Source organism: Martes martes (assembly GCF_963455335.1).
Source record: "Martes martes genome assembly, chromosome: 7".
Lineage (NCBI taxonomy): Eukaryota > Metazoa > Chordata > Mammalia > Carnivora > Mustelidae > Martes > Martes martes.
Window position 1 is genome coordinate 143,639,627 of NC_137894.1, and position 17,241 is coordinate 143,656,867.

Consider the following 17,241-nt stretch of genomic DNA (forward strand, 5'->3'; position numbering starts at 1 on the left):
CTCAGCCCTGAGGCCAGCCAGAGCCGCGTCCCTGTCGTGGGTCCTCAGGGCCCTGAGCTCCAGGACGAGAGACCAGGGGCAGCCCCGCGGCGGGAGCCAGGTCCCCGTCGGAAGCCTCTGCCCCCAGAGCCCAGACCGGCGGCCGTGCACGTGCTCACCCGGTTCAAGCTCAGACAGACGTCCTGGGCGGGTCGGGCGAGACGTGGAGCTGCCCCCCTCCGCGCCCCCCACCCCCGCAGCCAGCCCTGAGACCCGCCGGAAAGCCAGCTGTGGCGGACAGCGTTCCGTGGCCCCTAGCTTGGTTATGGCTTATGTACGGTCCCCCAGGCAGCTGGCTCGCGGGAGGGACCGGCTTTATAAATAAAATTTATCATTGTAATTACGGCTTCTGTAGAGAGCTGAGGACGTTTACAGCCTCTTGGAGGTCATGAATAATTTAGGAGATGGGAAAAGGGGCTGCTTTTGTTAGCGCACAATGGGGCCCAGTGGTTCCCATTACCGCAGCTGTCGGAGACAGATGACAGGGCCCCGCGTCCTGCGGTTCTGACTGGCGTGGGCCAACGGAACGCGGTGACCCAGGGCCCCGCCAGGCTTGGGGTGGAGGACGCCACCCAGGCAGCCCCGCTTCTGAATGAGGGCTCTGGCGGGGTGGCGGGGGGCCTGGCGAGCGGGCGGCCTGAGGGCGCGTGCTTCTGTCCAAGAATGACAAGTTGTGGGCTCCAGAGTGACGGGCACTGACCAGGCCCAGCTGGCCTGTGACCTCACGCGGGAGCCTCCGCCTGGGTCGGCAGAGAAGCATCCGTCCCAGCAGCGGAGGGTGAAGACCACCCTGGTGGACACACAGGCCAGGCAGGACGCGCTGCACGTTGCCAGCTCCCCTCCCACTCCGCTTCCCCCACCCCTGGTACTATCCTGGAGCCACGCGGAGCCTTTGCAAGACCCCAACGGCAGGACTCCTCCTTTGCTTGCCTCCAGTCGTGGCAGACTCACCACCTCCCATTCCGCGGCTCCTCCTGGACAGCTCTGCCCGGTGGAAAATCCCACCATCCCCACCCCACCGGGTCCCGTGAGGGGTGGCCTGCGGACCCCAGCCGCAGCTCGCCCACGGTCTCACCAGAGCGTGCATCAGCCCCTCCACCGTAAAGCCCCTTCTCTCCCTCCCCGCTTACCCTCCTTTCCTCCCTCCCAAACCCCCACACCCACAGACTTCACTCTCCAGTCCACCAAAGGGCTCTGGTCAAGTCCGGGAGGGACTTCCTACTCCTCACCCCTCCTGGCCCTCCGTGGCGGTGAGAGCCCTCTTGCTTCTCCCCACGCTCCGCCAGGGCCCCAGGACACAGGCCCCGTGCTCACACTGGAGGGTTGGGGACCCAGGACCCCACAGGCCTGGTGCTCGCATTGGAGGCTCTGGGCCCCTGTCCTTGGCCCCCTCCAGCCCCACAGTCTTGGTGTCACCACTGAGACAGCGGGGTCGTTTGTTACCGCTGCTGCAATAACGTACCACAGACGGGGTAATTCGAGCAGTAAGAAACAACAGAAACTTACTTACGCTCCGTGGGGACACAGCCCTGTGACCAAGGACACATGGGACCTCACGGGGGGAGCGGGCAAGTCCCTTCCGGCCAGTCTCCCCTCGAGCCTGAAGGGGCGGCCTGCCCACATGGGACCGGGCCCTGGAGCCAGGCCATGGTGAGGGAGAGGCCACATCGGGCCCTTGCCCGCCCTCCCGGACACACACCACAGGGGTCCTTCCTCCAGCAGGTCTCCGGTCCCAGGGTGGCTGGGTGGTCAGGGCCAGTGCTGGGCCACAGGTACAGAGGAACCGTGGCCATGCACTTGACAACCTGGAGGTCACCGTGCCGCTCCCAGGCCAGGCTGACTCGCTGGGGCGGCCCCATTACAGAGCCCCCGGGCCCTCCCCAACTTCACGTTGGCAATCAGCCCTGCAACGGCTCGCTTTTCCCGTCCATGTGGCTGGGCCGCGGGCGCCCAGGGGTTTGGTGGAACGTGACTCCAGTGTTTCCGGATGAGACGGGGGCTGGAGTCTGTGAACCGAGTCGAGCAGATGCCGGCGCGGTGTGGGTGGGCCTCGTCCGATCAGTTGGGGTGCACACGGGACCTCGGGCAGAGAGAATCCGCTCCCCGTGCCGTCCCGCTGGGACGCGGGTCTGCTCGGCCTGGGGGCTCCAAGTGGAGCCCACGGCGGGCTCTGCTGGGTCTGCCGCTCGCCGCCCGCCGGTCGTGGCCTCGCAGCCTGCACTGGGTGACCGGTCCCCTAGAGAGACTCCCATCCCCGCAGGTGTGTGTCGGTCTCCTTCTCTGGAGAACACTTTTCCCTTCTGGGCTTCACAGCTCTTGGGACAACGTAGGGACTGGGATGTCTCCTGCCTTCCCGAGAACTCACAGCCAAGCGAGGGCACAGCTGTGTGCCCAGGGCCTGGCACAGGGCAAGGGTCCAGTGGAGAACCACAGACAGAGGACTGGTGGGGTGCCAGGGGTCGCTTCCGGCTGACGGGAGAGTCGAGGCGTGCTGCCTGGGGTCCCCTCGCCGGACAGCAACGGAGCTGGGAGCACACCCGTGCCCCTGGCCCTCCACAGCACCTCCCCGGGGACACAGGGACCAAAGACCCTCTGAGGCCTCCCGGGGCCAGCCTTACCTCGCCCTGCAGACACCAGGGGTATTGAACCCAATCGATGGAGGCGCGTGCGCATCTGATCAGACGAGGCCGGGAAGCATTAGCAGGCTGGGAGCAGAGCTGGGGGCCGGTCTCGCGTGGCCGGGCCTTCGGGTGTGCCCATAAACCCCCACAGGGCGAGCGGCAACGAAGTCAGGCCCTGTGGGCCCTGGGGGCAGCAGGCCATCACCCAGCCAGGCACGGCAGCGTCCGGGGGTGGGGATCGTCTGGTCCCAGGACCTCAGGAAGCCAAACTGCCGGCAGGACCCCCGATGGCCCCAGCCCTCCTTGGCGGTGTCCCTAGAACAGGGACACCACACCGTGTCCCCTTACACATGAAGATGGGAAGGGCTTTTCGGGAACACGCGGTGCCGACCACCCTCTACCCGGTCCTCGGCGGCTTGGCCCCGGGAGGCAGAGCCAAGCGCAGTGAGCCTCACGTCTGCCATCTGACCCTGACACGGACGGTCCGTGGCCCCAGCACGGAGACACGCAGGGCGCACCCCCACATGGCACCTCGTGACCTCGTGTCCAGAGCAGGACAGGGAGGGTGCAGGGGTGGGAAGCGGGTGGGCTCCTCTCGGGGGCGGGGTCGAGCAGGGGCCGGACTCTGTGCTCCCCTCCCTTCCGACAGCCCCCCCCCCCACCTCCCGGCCTTCCCCACCCCGGCTCTGCCTCTGGTTCCGATCCATGGGCTTTCCAAGGGCTCCAAAGCTCTGGAACCAGAAGCCGGGAGGGCAGGGACGGGGCACTGACCCCTTATCTTGACTGTGTTTGGGGCCTGGGAAACCGGCAGCTCCCCTCCCACACCAGGGCCAGTGGCCGATCTGCGGGGTCACTGCTATTTCTGCCAAAGGGGAGAGGTAATTATAGCTCAGCGTTTGCCAGTTGGCCAAGTTCTGCCGCCCTGCCGAGGGGCCTGGGGCGGGGACGCCGGCCGGCTGCAGACTCGCCCCACGGGTCAGCCAGCACCAGCTCCAGACCCAAGCAGCGGGAGGCTGCACGGGCCCGGGGCTGCCTCTCCGGGGGCCCGAGAGCAGGCCAGCAGCACCCTGAACCACTCGCACTGGAGGACGCCGCAGAGCCTGGCTTCTCAGACCCCGGAGGGAGCCAGGTGAGGGCCCAGCTCCGGGCGATCGGGGGAAGCTCACTTCCCATTTGGGAATGAAGGGGCCGGAGTGGAGACTCGCAGCCAGAGATGCCGGCAGGGAACCTGGCACAGGCGGGAAGACAGGAGACAGGAGACAGGCAGACGGGCAGGTGGACGGACGGACAGACGGACAGGCAAGCAGGTGGGCAGGTGCGCAGGAGGACATGAGGATGAGCGGGCCGGCAGACAGGCGGGCAGGAGGACAGGAGGACAGACGGACAGGCAGACAGGAGGACAGGCAGGCAGGAGGACAGGCGGGCAGGACAGGCGGACAGGAGGACAGGCAGACAGCTGGGCAGGAGGACAGACGGACAGGCAGACAGACGGACAGGCAGACAGGAGGACAGGCGGGCAGGAGGACAGGCAGGCGGACAAGCAGACAGGCGGACAGGCGGACAGGCAGGAGGACAGGTGGACAGGCGGACAGGGTCAGGGCAGAGAACTCCGCGTGGCCCTAGACAAAGACTGGGGGGGGGTGTCCATCCCGTTCACCCGGCACGTGGGCTTTCAGTGCTAAAACGAGCACATTCCCAAGCAGACCAGGGTGGTCAGTGACCCCAGAAGACCCAGGCCCCTCTGAACCTCATGTGTTGTCTGGAAAGTGGGAGTGGTGGGTGCTCGCAGAGACACCCTGGTTCCCAGCACTCTGAGCCCTTCCCCAGCGGCCCGGCCAGACCCAAGGGAGGGCCCTGCCAGCCCCTTTATCTGTGCCCCTGCCCGAGGCCCGGCCGCTGCGGGGGGTGGCTTGGGTGCTTCCCACTACAAAGCCGGGGTGCCCGTCTCTACGGCTCTCCCCAGCCATGAGCCGAGCGCGACCCCTTCGGAAGTGGCCAGCAGCCCGGATTCTTGTCGGGACAGCAGGGCTGGACATGGACACCGGCGAGCCCTCCTCAGAGGCCCTGGGGTCCTGCTGAGGGTAGGTCTATGCGGGCACAGCCTGGTCGAGCAGGGAATGGGGTCACTCCGGGCACTTAGCCCAGACCACAGCACTCAGTTATCCCAGGGAACTGGCCCTTTTGTGAGCTGACCCGGTCGGCCGGAATCTCCGTTCTGGCCCCCCGCGCACGTGGTCACCCCTCCGACCCGGGACACACCGTTCGCTGGGCGCCTACTGTGTGCGGTCCCCTCCGGGCAGGTCGGCGCATCACCTCCATCTTCATGGTGTGCTGGATGGCGGCGTAGACCTCCAGTCTACACGGGGGCCCGGAACTCGGGGCAAGTGACCCCCCAGGTCTCCCTGTGGCCGGGGTCTACCTGCTCCCTTCTGCCTGGGGCTCTCAAGGTCAAGATCTCCCACTCCAGGGCATCCCCTGCACCCAGCAGACACCCGGCGTCCCCCTGACCCGCTGTGGCCCCATGTCCAGAGACATGGGGGAGCATCTGTGGAGCCCAGACAGCGCCTGGTCCTCACACCCTGGCCCAGGCAGGGCAAGCCCAGGGAGCAAGCCGTCAGCCGGGGCGCGCCCCGGGGTTCTCCTCTTACTGAGGTCAGGAATGTGTGTTATCTGGGGAGCAGCCAGCCTGTCCTGGGCTATGAATGGGCTGGGGGCAGCCAGCCCTTCCTGAGGACCCCTGCCCGCTGGCCCTCACTCTGCTCCCCGTTCTCCTGAGGGGAGGCCAGCGAGGGACTGCCCGCGGCCTCCTGTCCCCTTCCCCAGCTGGAAGAAGGTGAAGTGTGCGTCCGGGGGCCTCAGCAGCCCCCCGGCTTTCACTCAGACAAGCTGCTCAGGTGCGGGGGGGGGGCACACACCGCGCAAGGCCACCAGGCCCCGTGGGGACGGCTTCCTCCAGGGCCGGGCTGTCCAGAGGCCACTGCCCCACGGCTGTAATGGAAACTTCTCCGCTGGCCCGGGAGCCGCAACAGCTCCGGTTCCCACTCTGCTCAGGGATGCGATCGCCAGCGGACTGGGGGCCGGGCAGGTGGGTGAGGTCACCCCGGGGGCAGCCCGTGCAGGAGCCCGGGTGGGCCGGATGGGGCCCGTGCGCGTGTGCGTGTGTGTGAATGGGGGGGGGGCAGCAACGTGAGTGTGCGTGTGTGCGCACGGGGCTTGGAGGGAGGCTGCGCGCGTATGTGGTTTGTGAGCCGTGGGGCTCAAGCTCCGGCCTCTGCGGGATGAGGTCCGGACGTGGTTCTCCTACCTGCGCCAGCCCCACGGCCCCTGGGGGAGGGGTCCCCGGGACGGGTGCGCGGGACAGGCGCAGGCTGTGGCTCCCCCGTTCCAGCTCCAGACGTGCCAGCTCAGGAGGAGACCCTCGGTCTCCCCAGGGCTCCGGGACCCCCAGGAAGCTCTTCCAGCCCCTGGGCCCCGGCTCCTGCAGGCAAACAGGCACCGTGCAGGGGCAGCAGGTGCGGGCTCCGGACTGGCTGCCCGCCCCACGGTCACAGCGGGGGAAGGCCCCCTCCTGCGCAGGCCTGCACTACGTGGGGTGTCAGAGGGACCCCTGGCGAGCATAGAGACCTACCAGCAGGCAGTGGGTGGCCGGTGGCAGGGGTGAGCCGGGCACAGGGACGTGGTCAGCCTGGCCCGGGAGCTGGTGAGAAGCCTCCCAGGCAGCATCACAGAGCGATGGCAGGACAGGTGGCCCAGCCCTGGGGCTTGGTGCCGCTGGAGGCGGTAAGCCGGGCGGGAGCTGGTGGGAGCCGCGTGCGGGGCTAGGGCTGCGGGAGCAGTGGGCCTGGGCTGCCCAGCTGGGCTACAGAGGCTCAGCCTTGGTGGGCCAAACCCCGTAGATGGTCAGAGCTCTTGTGGACGCATGGCCTTGGCCAGACCTTAGGCTCCAAGAGAGCCTAAGACTCCCCCCACGGCTCCCCTGGCCCCGGCCTGGGGCAGGCCCTGTGCCTCAGGCACCCTTGGCCCCGCTCCGACCGGCAGGCCCAGCCAGGCAGGCCCCCACCTAGAGACAAGGGGGGCCAGGCTGCGACCGAGGTCCCTACCCCCAGGGGGAGAGAATGTCCCCTCAGCAGAGGTGAGAGGCTGTTGACCGAGAAGCCTTGCCCTCGGGGTGTGTCCTCCGTGGTGGGAGGGCCGTGGTGACACTCCGCGGGCCCCAGGCCTGAGCTATTTTCCACCCTTTATCACCAACCAGTCACGAGCGGCCTGAGCGTGGAGGGCAGTCCTGTTACACACTGTCCGCTGCCACAGGCTCCGAGGCCTCCCCGCTCCCATGCAGGGCCCTGCCCTCGGCAGTCCAGCCTGGGGAGGGGGCCCTGCCAGCGGCTGGAGGGGGGCGGAGGGGGAGCCAGGAGGCGGAGCCAAGAGCAGTCCTCCCCTCTTCCTGAGGCCCCGGGCCAGTCATGCTGTTGAGAAAGGTCACCGAGCCACAGGAAGACAGAGCCCAGGACTCAAGCCAATCCTAGGGGTCGGCAAAGGCCCTCACCTGTCTTGGAGGAAATGACATTCAAGGGGAAGCCGGAGCCCGAGCCAGACTGACGGCAGAGACAGGGCTGGGGGGGGGGGGGGCACGGACGGTGGGCAGCGGGGAGGCGGGGGGAGACCAGCCGACAGCGGACGACAACCCAGGCAAAGGCACTGGGCTGGAGAACGCCCGGGGCTCCCGTCCTCACACAGGCAGAGGGGCCCCAGGCTCTGTGCCCGAGCAAAGCCACTCTCCCCGAGTGACCGTCCCAGGCTCACCCTGAGCCCCTGACACACAGCCGTGCCTGCCCTCCCCAAGCCCACGGACGAGGTCACGCTTGTGATCCCTATTTTCGGCTGAGTAGACTGAGGCAGAGAGTTAGGGGGCCTTCCAAGGTCACACAGGTCACACAGGGCCTGTGATGAAGCAGGTGGGACCCCCCCGGCTGCCTGCACCAGAGCCACAGAGACACCCACGGCCATGCTGCACACACCACACACACACGCGCGCATGGGCCCATTCACACTCAGACACACTCATGCACACGGCACACACCCACATGCTTGTGTGATCACACGCCCTCGCCTTACACACGCAGAGGTGCTCCACGTGCATGAGCACACTCGTGCTCACATGTACAGACACGCAGTGAGTGTGCATGCACGCACATGGACACACTCACACTCACCCATACACACAAGCACACACAGACATGCTCGCACATGCACGTGGACACATGCTCACAGCCACACGCCCTGCTCACACTCACACGCACTCACACAGCTGGGCTCACACAGTCGCGCTCCCATGCACACACACACACTCGCACACACGCGCATGCACGACGCTGTCCCCCGTCCCAGGCGGGGGCCGGGGCGCTGCAGGGCTCCGAGCGGGGGCTCTCCGCGAGCCTCTCCAGGCCTGTCTCCTCACCTGAGGGACGGGCACACGTTCGTGGGAGGCCGCCCTCCCGGCCGTGGCCCCCTCCCCTGGGCTCCAGGCTCCTTCCCTGACTCCATTTGCAATAAAAACCTGACGCTGAGGAGGGGAAAACCGCTCGCTTTAGAGTAACTGAAGCTGCCGGGTGCGGGCCGCGGCCACCATCACGGGGCTCTGCGCGGCTGCGGTGCCAACGCCGTCGGGTGAGGCGCGTGGTACCCCATCATCTCCCCAGGGAAGACTGCACGGGACCCGCTCCCCCCTTGAGGCTGCCCGCCCCTTGGGGGACCCTGAGGGCCCTGCGCGGGGACCATGTGGGACCCTCCGCTTCAGCCCCGCTCTCAGCCCTGGACACGGGGTGGGGTCCTTGGACGGCAGAAGACAGGGACGCGCCTCACAAAGCCCCGCCGTGCACCGTGTGCAGAGGGGGCAAGGCTGTCCTCCAAGGACCCAGACCGGGGAGCCAGGGAGGAGCCTGGGGCTGGGGATAAAGGGGAGCAGGGGGCCCCTGTGCCAACCCCAACTCCTCTCCTTCTCCGGGGGGGCAGAGACTCCCCTGGTGTCCACGTGGCCTCAATTTCCCCACATGTACACTGAAGCGGGGGCGCCGAACCCGGGGCCCTCGAAGGACTCGTGCTCGGGGCCCGGCTTCACCTGCACGGGCTCCAGGCGCGGTCTGCGCCCGCAGCAGGAGCGGGGCAGGTCTCAGAAGTCAGGAACCTTCCAGGGGAAAGAGAATCCCCCCGAGAGGGGCCACAGCCGGGAAGGACGATGCTAGGCCGTCACGGGCTCACGGACTTGGGGAGGCGCCTCCTTACACCCAGTGAGTAAGGAAGTTAGACCTGGGACGGGGAGGGATGGACGGACGGAGAGACAGAGACGAGAGTCTGCGGGGGCCCCACCAGCTCCAGCCCCTCACGGAGCAGGAGACCCTCTGGGGCAGCCTTCCCAGCCCCACGCAGCCCCAACAACGCCTGGCCCCGGACCCCTTCCCTCTCGCCCGAGTCTCCCCGACACGCCTCCGAACACTGCACGTGACGTGGTCAACGCACACGTTCGGAGCGCCCAGTGCCACCGGCTGGTTGTAAGTCATAGACGACAGCCGCGTGGAACCCAGCGCGGCCACCAGAGCTGATGGGGGTGGGGGGGCGCCCGCTGCCGGCGAGGGTGCTGGGACCACCACGCTGGGAGCACCGGCAGGAGAGCCACACCTGCTGCTGGGCCCTCCGTCTACCCCTACCAGTGCCGCCCGGACAGTAATAGTGTCTCTGCTTCTCTCAGGGCCATGTTCCAGTAAATGAAGCCCGCAGGGCAAGCCTCGAGCCCCAGCTCCTGGCCAGAGACGCGACATCACACCAGGAAGAATGAAGAGGCAGCTCCAGGCTGGCCAATGCCCAGGGCAGGGAGGGTAAGGCTGGGTCCTGGACAAGGCCTGATCCCGGGACCCCAAGGCCAGGTGCACCAGGGTCAGCCATCAGGGCTCCCGCTGGGGCTGGGGAAGGGGGAGCAGAGGCAGGAGGCACGGTCCCTGTCCTCGCCTGAGCTGTCCTGGCCCCAGGACTCCCAGGAGAGGAAATCACCTGGGGGGGGGGGGGTGCTGGTGGCTCTTTAAAGATTCCGTCTGGCGGAGGAGGTTAAAGGCCCCTAGTCGGGGACACTTGTCATACCCAGAGGAGCAAGGCCGCGGCCCGGGCAGGCGGGATGGGCCAGGAGAGCGCGCAGGCGAGGCAGAGGAGGCGGGAGCCATGGCAGCCTCCGGAGAAGGCGGCAACAAGTCCAGCGGCCTCCCCAGCGAGGTCACCTTGCAGCTCAGGGAGGAGGGCCTGCGAGTGGGGGAGGGTGGAGAGAGGAGGACCAGGACGGCCTGTGAGGGACAGGCCCAGGCCAGGGCAAAATGGGGACCAACTTCAGACCTGAGTCCCCACCTAGCCTCTGTGCTCAGGGCCAGGCTGGTGGCAGGCCACGGGCGCAGGAGTCGCAGCCGAGGGGAGGGGACAGCCATGAGCTGGGCCCGACCCCAGGACTAGGTGGGTCCCGTGTCCCCCAGAAGGCCAGCAGCAAGTTCTGTGCGGCCGGGACCTCGCAGCCAGGAGCCACTCAAAACGGGTGTACTCTGCTCAGAACAGCCTGTTGTCCCCATTTTATAGGTGGGAACACTGAGGCTCAGAGCAGTCTAGCAACTCTATATTCCAAACTCAGCGTGGGTGGGAGAGCAGCCCCTCCGCGGGCACCTGTCTCCAGGCTCTATTCCTCTCCAGCCCAGGCCTCACGCCCAGATCCCTCCCGGTGGCCACGGGTGAGAGGCCCGCTGTGTGACACAAGCCAGGCACTGAGCTCAGACAGACCTGGCTCAGGGCTCAGCCTCCCCGGTGGTGCCCGGGCACAGAGGAGACCTGGGGCCCAGCGTTTCAGAACTCAGAGAGGTTTCGTGTAGCAGCTCGGGCAGGAAGACGGCCCTTGGTGGACATTCACAGTTACTGTCATTGTCACTGGCATCACTAAGGGCCCTGTCGGGGTTGGTACCAGCCCCTGGGGTCAGACCACCAGGCAGGGGCAGCAGGTGGGACCCGTCCATGGGGTCTCCACGCACCCCCCAGCGGCCCCCCGGCCCAGGGCGTCCCTCTGTACAAACCCGGCAGCGGCAGCAGGGATCCTGGCCAGGGCACCTTGTCTCCAGCCCCCGGGGGCTCACCTCTGCCTGCTTCCCTCTGCCTCCCACCCCCGTCCCAGGAGGGCGACAGGCAGTGCCCCCACCCCATCCTGAGGCGGAGTCGGCCACAGCGCTGCGGCCACGGGGCCGAGCCACAGAGGACCTCGAGGCGGGTGCGGTTCCGGGAGCCCCCGGAGGCGGCTGTCCACTGTAAGAACAGAGCACGGCAAGCAGGCAAGGGGCCGGGGGGCGGGGAGCCACACGGCCCAGGACCACACGGGGGGCCATCGGGAGGGACCACTGCCCCCCGTCCTGTCTCCACAGACAGAACCCCAGTAAAGCCCAGGCCCACGGCTCAGGCTAGACAAGTAACGGTCACGAAAACAGGAACCGGAAGGAAAAAACAAATCTGAGCCACCAGTGGAGGGCCGGGACAGGGAGGGCAGTGGGCAGTGTCCGCCCGGTGGAGGGCCGGGACAGGGAGGGCAGTGGGCAGTGCCCGCCCGGTGGAGGGCCGGGACAGGGAGGGCAGTGGGCAGTGCCCGCCCGGTGGAGGGCCGGGACAGGGAGGGCAGTGGGCAGTGCCCGCCCGGTGGAGGGCCGGGACAGGGAAGGCAGTGGGCAGTGCCCGCCCGGTGGAGGGCCGGGACAGGGAGGGCAGTGGGCAGTGCCCGCCCGGTGGAGGGCCGGGACAGGGAAGGCAGTGGGCAGTGCCCGCCCGGTGGAGGGCCGGGACAGGGAGGGCAGTGGGCAGTGCCCGCCCGGTGGAGGGCCGGGACAGGGAGGGCAGTGGGCAGTGCCCGCCCGGTGGAGGGCCGGGACAGGGAAGGCAGTGGGCAGTGCCCGCCCGGTGGAGGGCCGGGACAGGGAAGGCAGTGGGCAGTGCCCGCCCGGTGGAGGGCCGGGACAGGGAGGGCAGTGGGCGGTGCCCGCCTGCTCTTCCCGCCAGCACTGGACGCCTCCCGCTGCCCCGCAGCTCCTCCCACGCCTGCGTCCTGCACTGCCCACCTCCCGAATTCTCCCAGCCCCAGAGCCCCTCCCCGCCACCGGCCCTCTCCTCCCCTGGCCCCTTTGGCCCTGCCGCAAGCCTGCCCTTGGCTCCGCCACAGAACAAGTTATCGCAGACTCAGAAGCTTCGAGCAGCCCATGTTTATTATCACGGTGACCCCCTGGGTCAGGGGTCTAGGCTCGGTGTAGCTGGTCCTCTGCTCAGGTCTCCCAAGGCGGCCGTCCAGGTGTGGGCCGGGACCACCTCCCAGTGGAGGCCCGGGGCCCTGGTCCAAGCTCACAGAGCTGTTTGCGGACTTCGCTTCCTGGCGGCTGTAGAACCCACAGCGCTGCGCCTCCGAGACCAGGAGCGGACACTCCCTCGTGTTTACACAGCTCCCCTGATGAGGCCAGGCCCACCCGAGATGCTCTCCCTTTGGAGGGACTGAAGGTCATCTGAGCGGGGTCGGCCCCTCAGCTCAGCTGCAGAATCCCCTCCACTCGGCCTTATTCTGTTGAGTAGAAGCAAGGGGAGGACGACGCTAGAGGGCCCAGAGTCACGGGGGCATCCTAGATCCTGCCTGACGCTGCCCCCAAGCACGGTGCTTCTTGAGACCTGCCAAGTGCTGGGTAAAACTCATGGGCGGCACATGCTGGTGTCTCCCCGGATGGCCCACCCTAAACATCCCATCCAGGTCTCAGCTTCTCTCCCAAGGGCCCTGTGCCACTCCTGGGACTCCTCACACCTGCTCTCTGCGCCCGTCCCTCCCGGGTCCAGCACTCACCCCCACGAGCTCAGCTCTGCACCCCCCCGGGAGCTTCCCAGCAGCCCTGCAGACAGAGACTCAGCGGGTGGGGAATCAGGGCCCGGTGGTCCAGGAGTTGGCCTGGCACTCCCCAGTGCACTGCGGGGGATGGACAGGAGCCAGGGTCCTGCCCGGCCCTCTCCCAGTGCCAGCCCCTATGGTCCCGCCCCAGGACCCCTGCAGGCCCCCCTGAGCCACCACGGGGTCACCGCACTCCACACTCCCACAGGCTCTGAGAGCAGCACCTAGCCTCTGGGGCTCCCCGAGTCCTGGCAGCCTGAGCCTGACGCCGTGAGGCTGGGGGGACCCCTGGGTGATGTGGGGGGAGCTGGACGGGGGTGCGTGGACCTCCCACCTGTGAAACGGGGCGGCTGTACCTGATTCGGCCCATCTCCGAGAGCTTTGCGGGGTGGCCGTGAGATGCGGGGTACTGAGGACACTGGACAGGCGGAGGCAGCGTGCACCGCCAGGCGGGGGCCCTCCCTGCCCGAGCCCACCCTCGGTTCTCCTTCCCAGACATCGCCGGCAGGGAGACCACCACCACGGCCACCACCACCACCAGGGGTGAGTCTGAACCCTCGCACACCCCCGGGGGCTCCAGCAGGGCCCCCCGCCCCACCCTGGCAAGGTCACTCCCTTAGCCAGGACCCTGACACACTGTGCCCCTCTGGGGTCCTCCCCCGTACCCTTTCCCCCAGGGAGGGGCCGGGCACCACCGACGGGAGGCTCCTCAGAACCCACCCAACACTGGCAGAGGCCCCAGGCAAGGCTGGGGGGTCCCACTTCCCATGGGAACCATGCGAGACACCCCAGGGACCCACGCCAAGGGAGCCCACACTTGGGGTGAAACTTGCTCTGTCTGCAGCCTCCCCACCAGTCCTGCAGGGAGGAGGGAGCCCCGCGGGTCCTCACGGTGGGGCCAGGCCTGCGGGCAGGGGCTCATCGGGTCCCCCTCCGCTCCCCACCCCAGCGCCCAGCCGGCTGCGGCCCCGAGGCGGCTCCCTGCTCCTTCGGCTGTCCGTGTGCGTCCTGCTGATGCTGGTGCTGGGTCTGTGCTGGGGCCGAGCCAAGCCCGTGGCGCTGGCCCTTGACGACCTGCGGGCCCGGCTCCTGGGGCTCAGCCTGTACCTGAGGCACACGGCCCTCTCCTGCTGGCGCGGCCTCCTTCAGCTGTGACGGGGGCGGGCTCCCCTCCAGGCCTGCGACTGGCCGAGTGGGGGGCGGAGCCCCGACAAGCAGTCCCTCTTGATGCCCACGTTGGGCTCCGCTGCGCGGTTTTATTAGAAAGAGAGTCCACGCGAGAGAGAGCCCCCCAGGCCCTCCCTCACCCCGGTGGGAGCTCTCCGCACCCTTGGGCCAGGCCCGGATGTGACCACACAGAACCCCTCGATACGGACGCCGGCCCTGTATCCATGGGGTCCCTCAGAGGGGACACTGGCCTTTGCAGCTTGGGGCTTGCGGGGCCTGGACCTCAAAACCCCGTGGAGACAGGTGGGTCTGGATGCTGGGTGTGTCCTCCCTCCTGAAGCTACACACAGGGCAGGGGCCTGGGGTCTCCCCTTGTTGGTGCCATTGGGGCGCCAAACTCTGAGCCCAGGTCTGACCGCTCCCCGGGGACCCCGAGGCCTCAGGAACCCCTCGTGCTCTGGGGAGACATACGGGCTGCCCCCCTCCTCAGCTGTCGGCCTGGTGGTGGCTGAGAGCAAGCTCGCTCCTCCCGGACCCGCCACCATCAGAGCACAGGCCCCTGTGCGGGGGCCCCCAGGCTGCGCCGCGCATCCGCGGCAGGGGCTCGGCATCCCATGACTGTGCACGCAGCACGCCACTGCGGGCGTCGCGAGGCCGTGGGGAGACGACACGACAGACTCCAGGGGCCCCTCCAGACTCTGCAGGGAGGGGGGCGCCTGAACAAAGCAGGGAGGCCCGCGGCCAGACACCAGGACGGACTGCCGGGAAGACGCCGTCTCCCCCAGCCACCTTCAGACAGGGGCCCACAGGACAGCCGGTGCGGTGCTGCCCCTTCCCGGGGTTAGGCCCTGGGCGTCCAGCCCCACGGGCTAAGCAGGGACACACGGATTTTCTACTAAAACTCACTGCCACCCCTTTTACCAGTCTGGGGGGTTTTACCCAAAGGAGGGACATGGGGATGGATTTCCTTGGCTAAAGCAAAGGTGAAGGCTCCCCTTCTGGGCCTCAAGGGCTGGGGTGGTGTTTTCCAGGTTTGGGGTTTGGGGAGCCCAGAGCAGGGAGCCCAGCGGGCCTGTCTCCAGGAGCCGAAGCCCCCAGGGGGCCGCAGTGGGGGGCCCAAGCCCCAGCCCCCGCAGACCCTCCAGCTGATTCTAGGGTAACCAGGGTGATCGCCGCCAACTCCGACACTGCCCAGCCCTCCTCCTGGCCCCCACATCTCACCCCCACCCCCTGAAGAGGACAGGCAGGTTACTGCCCCATATTCCAGGCAGGGAAACTGAGGCTCGGAGAGGTTGGGTCACGTGCCCGAACCCATGGGGCAGGCACAGGCCTCGGGCTCAGCCCGGTCTAGTCCGGGTGGCATCTTGGGGAAGCCCTGCCGCTGGGGCTCTCAGCCAAGGGCAGGTCTCGGAGGGTCCGCACAGCGTGAGCCGGGGCTCCGGGGAAGACCCTGAGACGGCCGCCCTTGCACCTGGGGCGCCGCGGCGAGAAGAGAGCCCCCGGGATGTGCACACGCGTGAGGGTCTGGCCACAGGAAGGCCCAGCCCTGACCCATCAGTTCCTGAAGCTACAGGGACGCGCGCCAGCAGGTTTCTAAGTGTCAGCGGCGGCCGGACGAGTCCCGGAGCCCGGAAGCCACGGCGGAGCGGGCAGGGCGGGGACGGGCGAGGCCCAGGAACTCTTGTGTTTATTCTGACTTTGAGAAATAGATACACTGAACCGGAAGAATCATTACTTTCAATTTCGTCAGAAGTAGAATTAAAACAAAGACGAGGCGTCCAACAGCAGCTGGGGGAAGCAAGGCGCCACCGTGGACGCGATCCTGGGGTCCCGTCTCAGGAAGCCCGGGGCCTGCCCCCTGCCCGTCCTGTCCTGCCCCGGGGCCCCCTAACCCCCGCCCCCTGCAGGGCACACAGCGCGGCCCCACCACCCGCTCCCAGGGCCCAGCTGTCCCTAAGACCCCAGACACGGACATCTGGAGGTGCCCGGTTCTGCCGGCCTGGGACAGGTCCGGGACAGCGACCACCCTGCTGTGCAGGTGACACAGGTGAGCGTGGGCACACATCCCTGCCAGCCCGAGACCCAAACCTGCAGCAGACCCTCAGGTTCCAGGAACCCACGGCCTGGCGCTGCTCCCCTGCCCAGAGCCTGGCTGCCCGCCCCATGAGTCACCTCCACCCAGACCCAGACCCAGACCCACGGCCTCTGGAGACCCTGAGACCCCCATCTGGGAGACCAAACCAGCCTCCGGCAGCACAAGGCACGGACACGGGGGGTGTGGGGAGCAGCAGGAGGGTCAGCCCGGGGGAAGGGTTGCCCCAGCCCTGGACAGGACTCAGAGGGCTGCGTGCAGGTGCAGAAGCCGGGGAGCCCTAGGAGGAGGGGGATCCACAGCCAAGCAGCCCCCAATTACTGAGGTCACTGAGCTCCGGGGTCCCAGGTCCCCCCAACTCCTCTTCCTGCCTCTGTGTGGATGGGGTCATGTCTTCTAGGGGCCTCGGTGCTTTGGCACCATCGGATGGGAAAGCAGGCCGTCCACTGGGCGCCTAGGGCACGGGGTGGGGGGTCCCAGTGGGGGAAGGTACGGAGGAACCACTGGGTCCTCACCCACCCTGATCTCTGCACACGCCTTCCAGTGTACACACACACGCACGCTCATACTCACACGTGTGCAGGCACACATTCCCACTCACGCTCACACACTCACACATACACACACACTCGTATTCTCATGCACATTCGCACCCACAGACTGGTACATATTTGCTCACACACAACACACTCACGTGTGCAGCCAACACGTGCCCCAGCTCACACACCTTCCCCACGCAGACTTACACACATGTGAACACACCGGTACTCACACGCACCTTCAGACACCCATAGTGGCACCTGCCCTATCCCCCCGTCCCCAGAGGTGGGGTGCCCCCCAGCCCATGTCCCCACCTCCCCACACTGTGAGACGAACATAGGGGTCCAGGGCCTCTCCAGGCAGGGCCACACGGGGCTCCCCCAGCAAGTCCTGGAGCACCAGGCGCAGGCTTCCCGCTCTGACACCACGACCGCTTGCCAGGACGTCCACAGAGCCACCACCGGATGGCGGGCAACACCGCTGCCCCTGTGCTTTCTGTCCTGAGCCCGGCCTGGCCCCCGGGGGCCGCGGAGCAGGAGCACAGGGAACTCGCCCCTGCAGCGGGGTGGGCAAAGCGCAGGGCCGGAAGGCGGGGAGCGCACGGCCGGGGAGCTCCTTCCTGCCGTTGGCCCCCCACTTGCAGGTCCCACACACAGCTCGGGAGCAAGAAAGAGTGACGGGCGGTCGGCACGGGGGTCGGCACGGGCGGTCGGCACGGGGGTCAGCACGGGGGTCAGCACGGGCGGTCGGCACGGGCGGTCGGCACGGGTTGGGGTCACTCTGGGGACACTGGCTGCTGCCACAGGACTGGGCACAGAATGACCCCTGGGCAAGCAGGTGGAAATGCCGTGCCGCTG

At 67.8% G+C, this 17,241-nt stretch overlaps 1 protein-coding gene across 1 annotated transcript; it reads left to right on the forward strand.

Moving 5' to 3' along the window:
• The first annotated feature begins 3,596 nt into the window (after positions 1-3,596).
• LOC308346356 (nutritionally-regulated adipose and cardiac-enriched protein homolog) lies at positions 3,597-15,532 on the forward strand. The gene is made up of 5 exons (XM_080809213.1): positions 3,597-3,789; positions 9,403-9,529; positions 10,852-10,981; positions 13,081-13,128; positions 13,535-15,532. The coding sequence occupies exons 2-5, from the start codon at positions 9,419-9,421 to the stop codon at positions 13,738-13,740; spliced, it is 495 nt and encodes a 164-aa protein (XP_080665339.1). The 5' UTR covers positions 3,597-3,789; positions 9,403-9,418; the 3' UTR covers positions 13,741-15,532.
• The last annotated feature ends 1,709 nt before the right edge of the window (positions 15,533-17,241 follow it).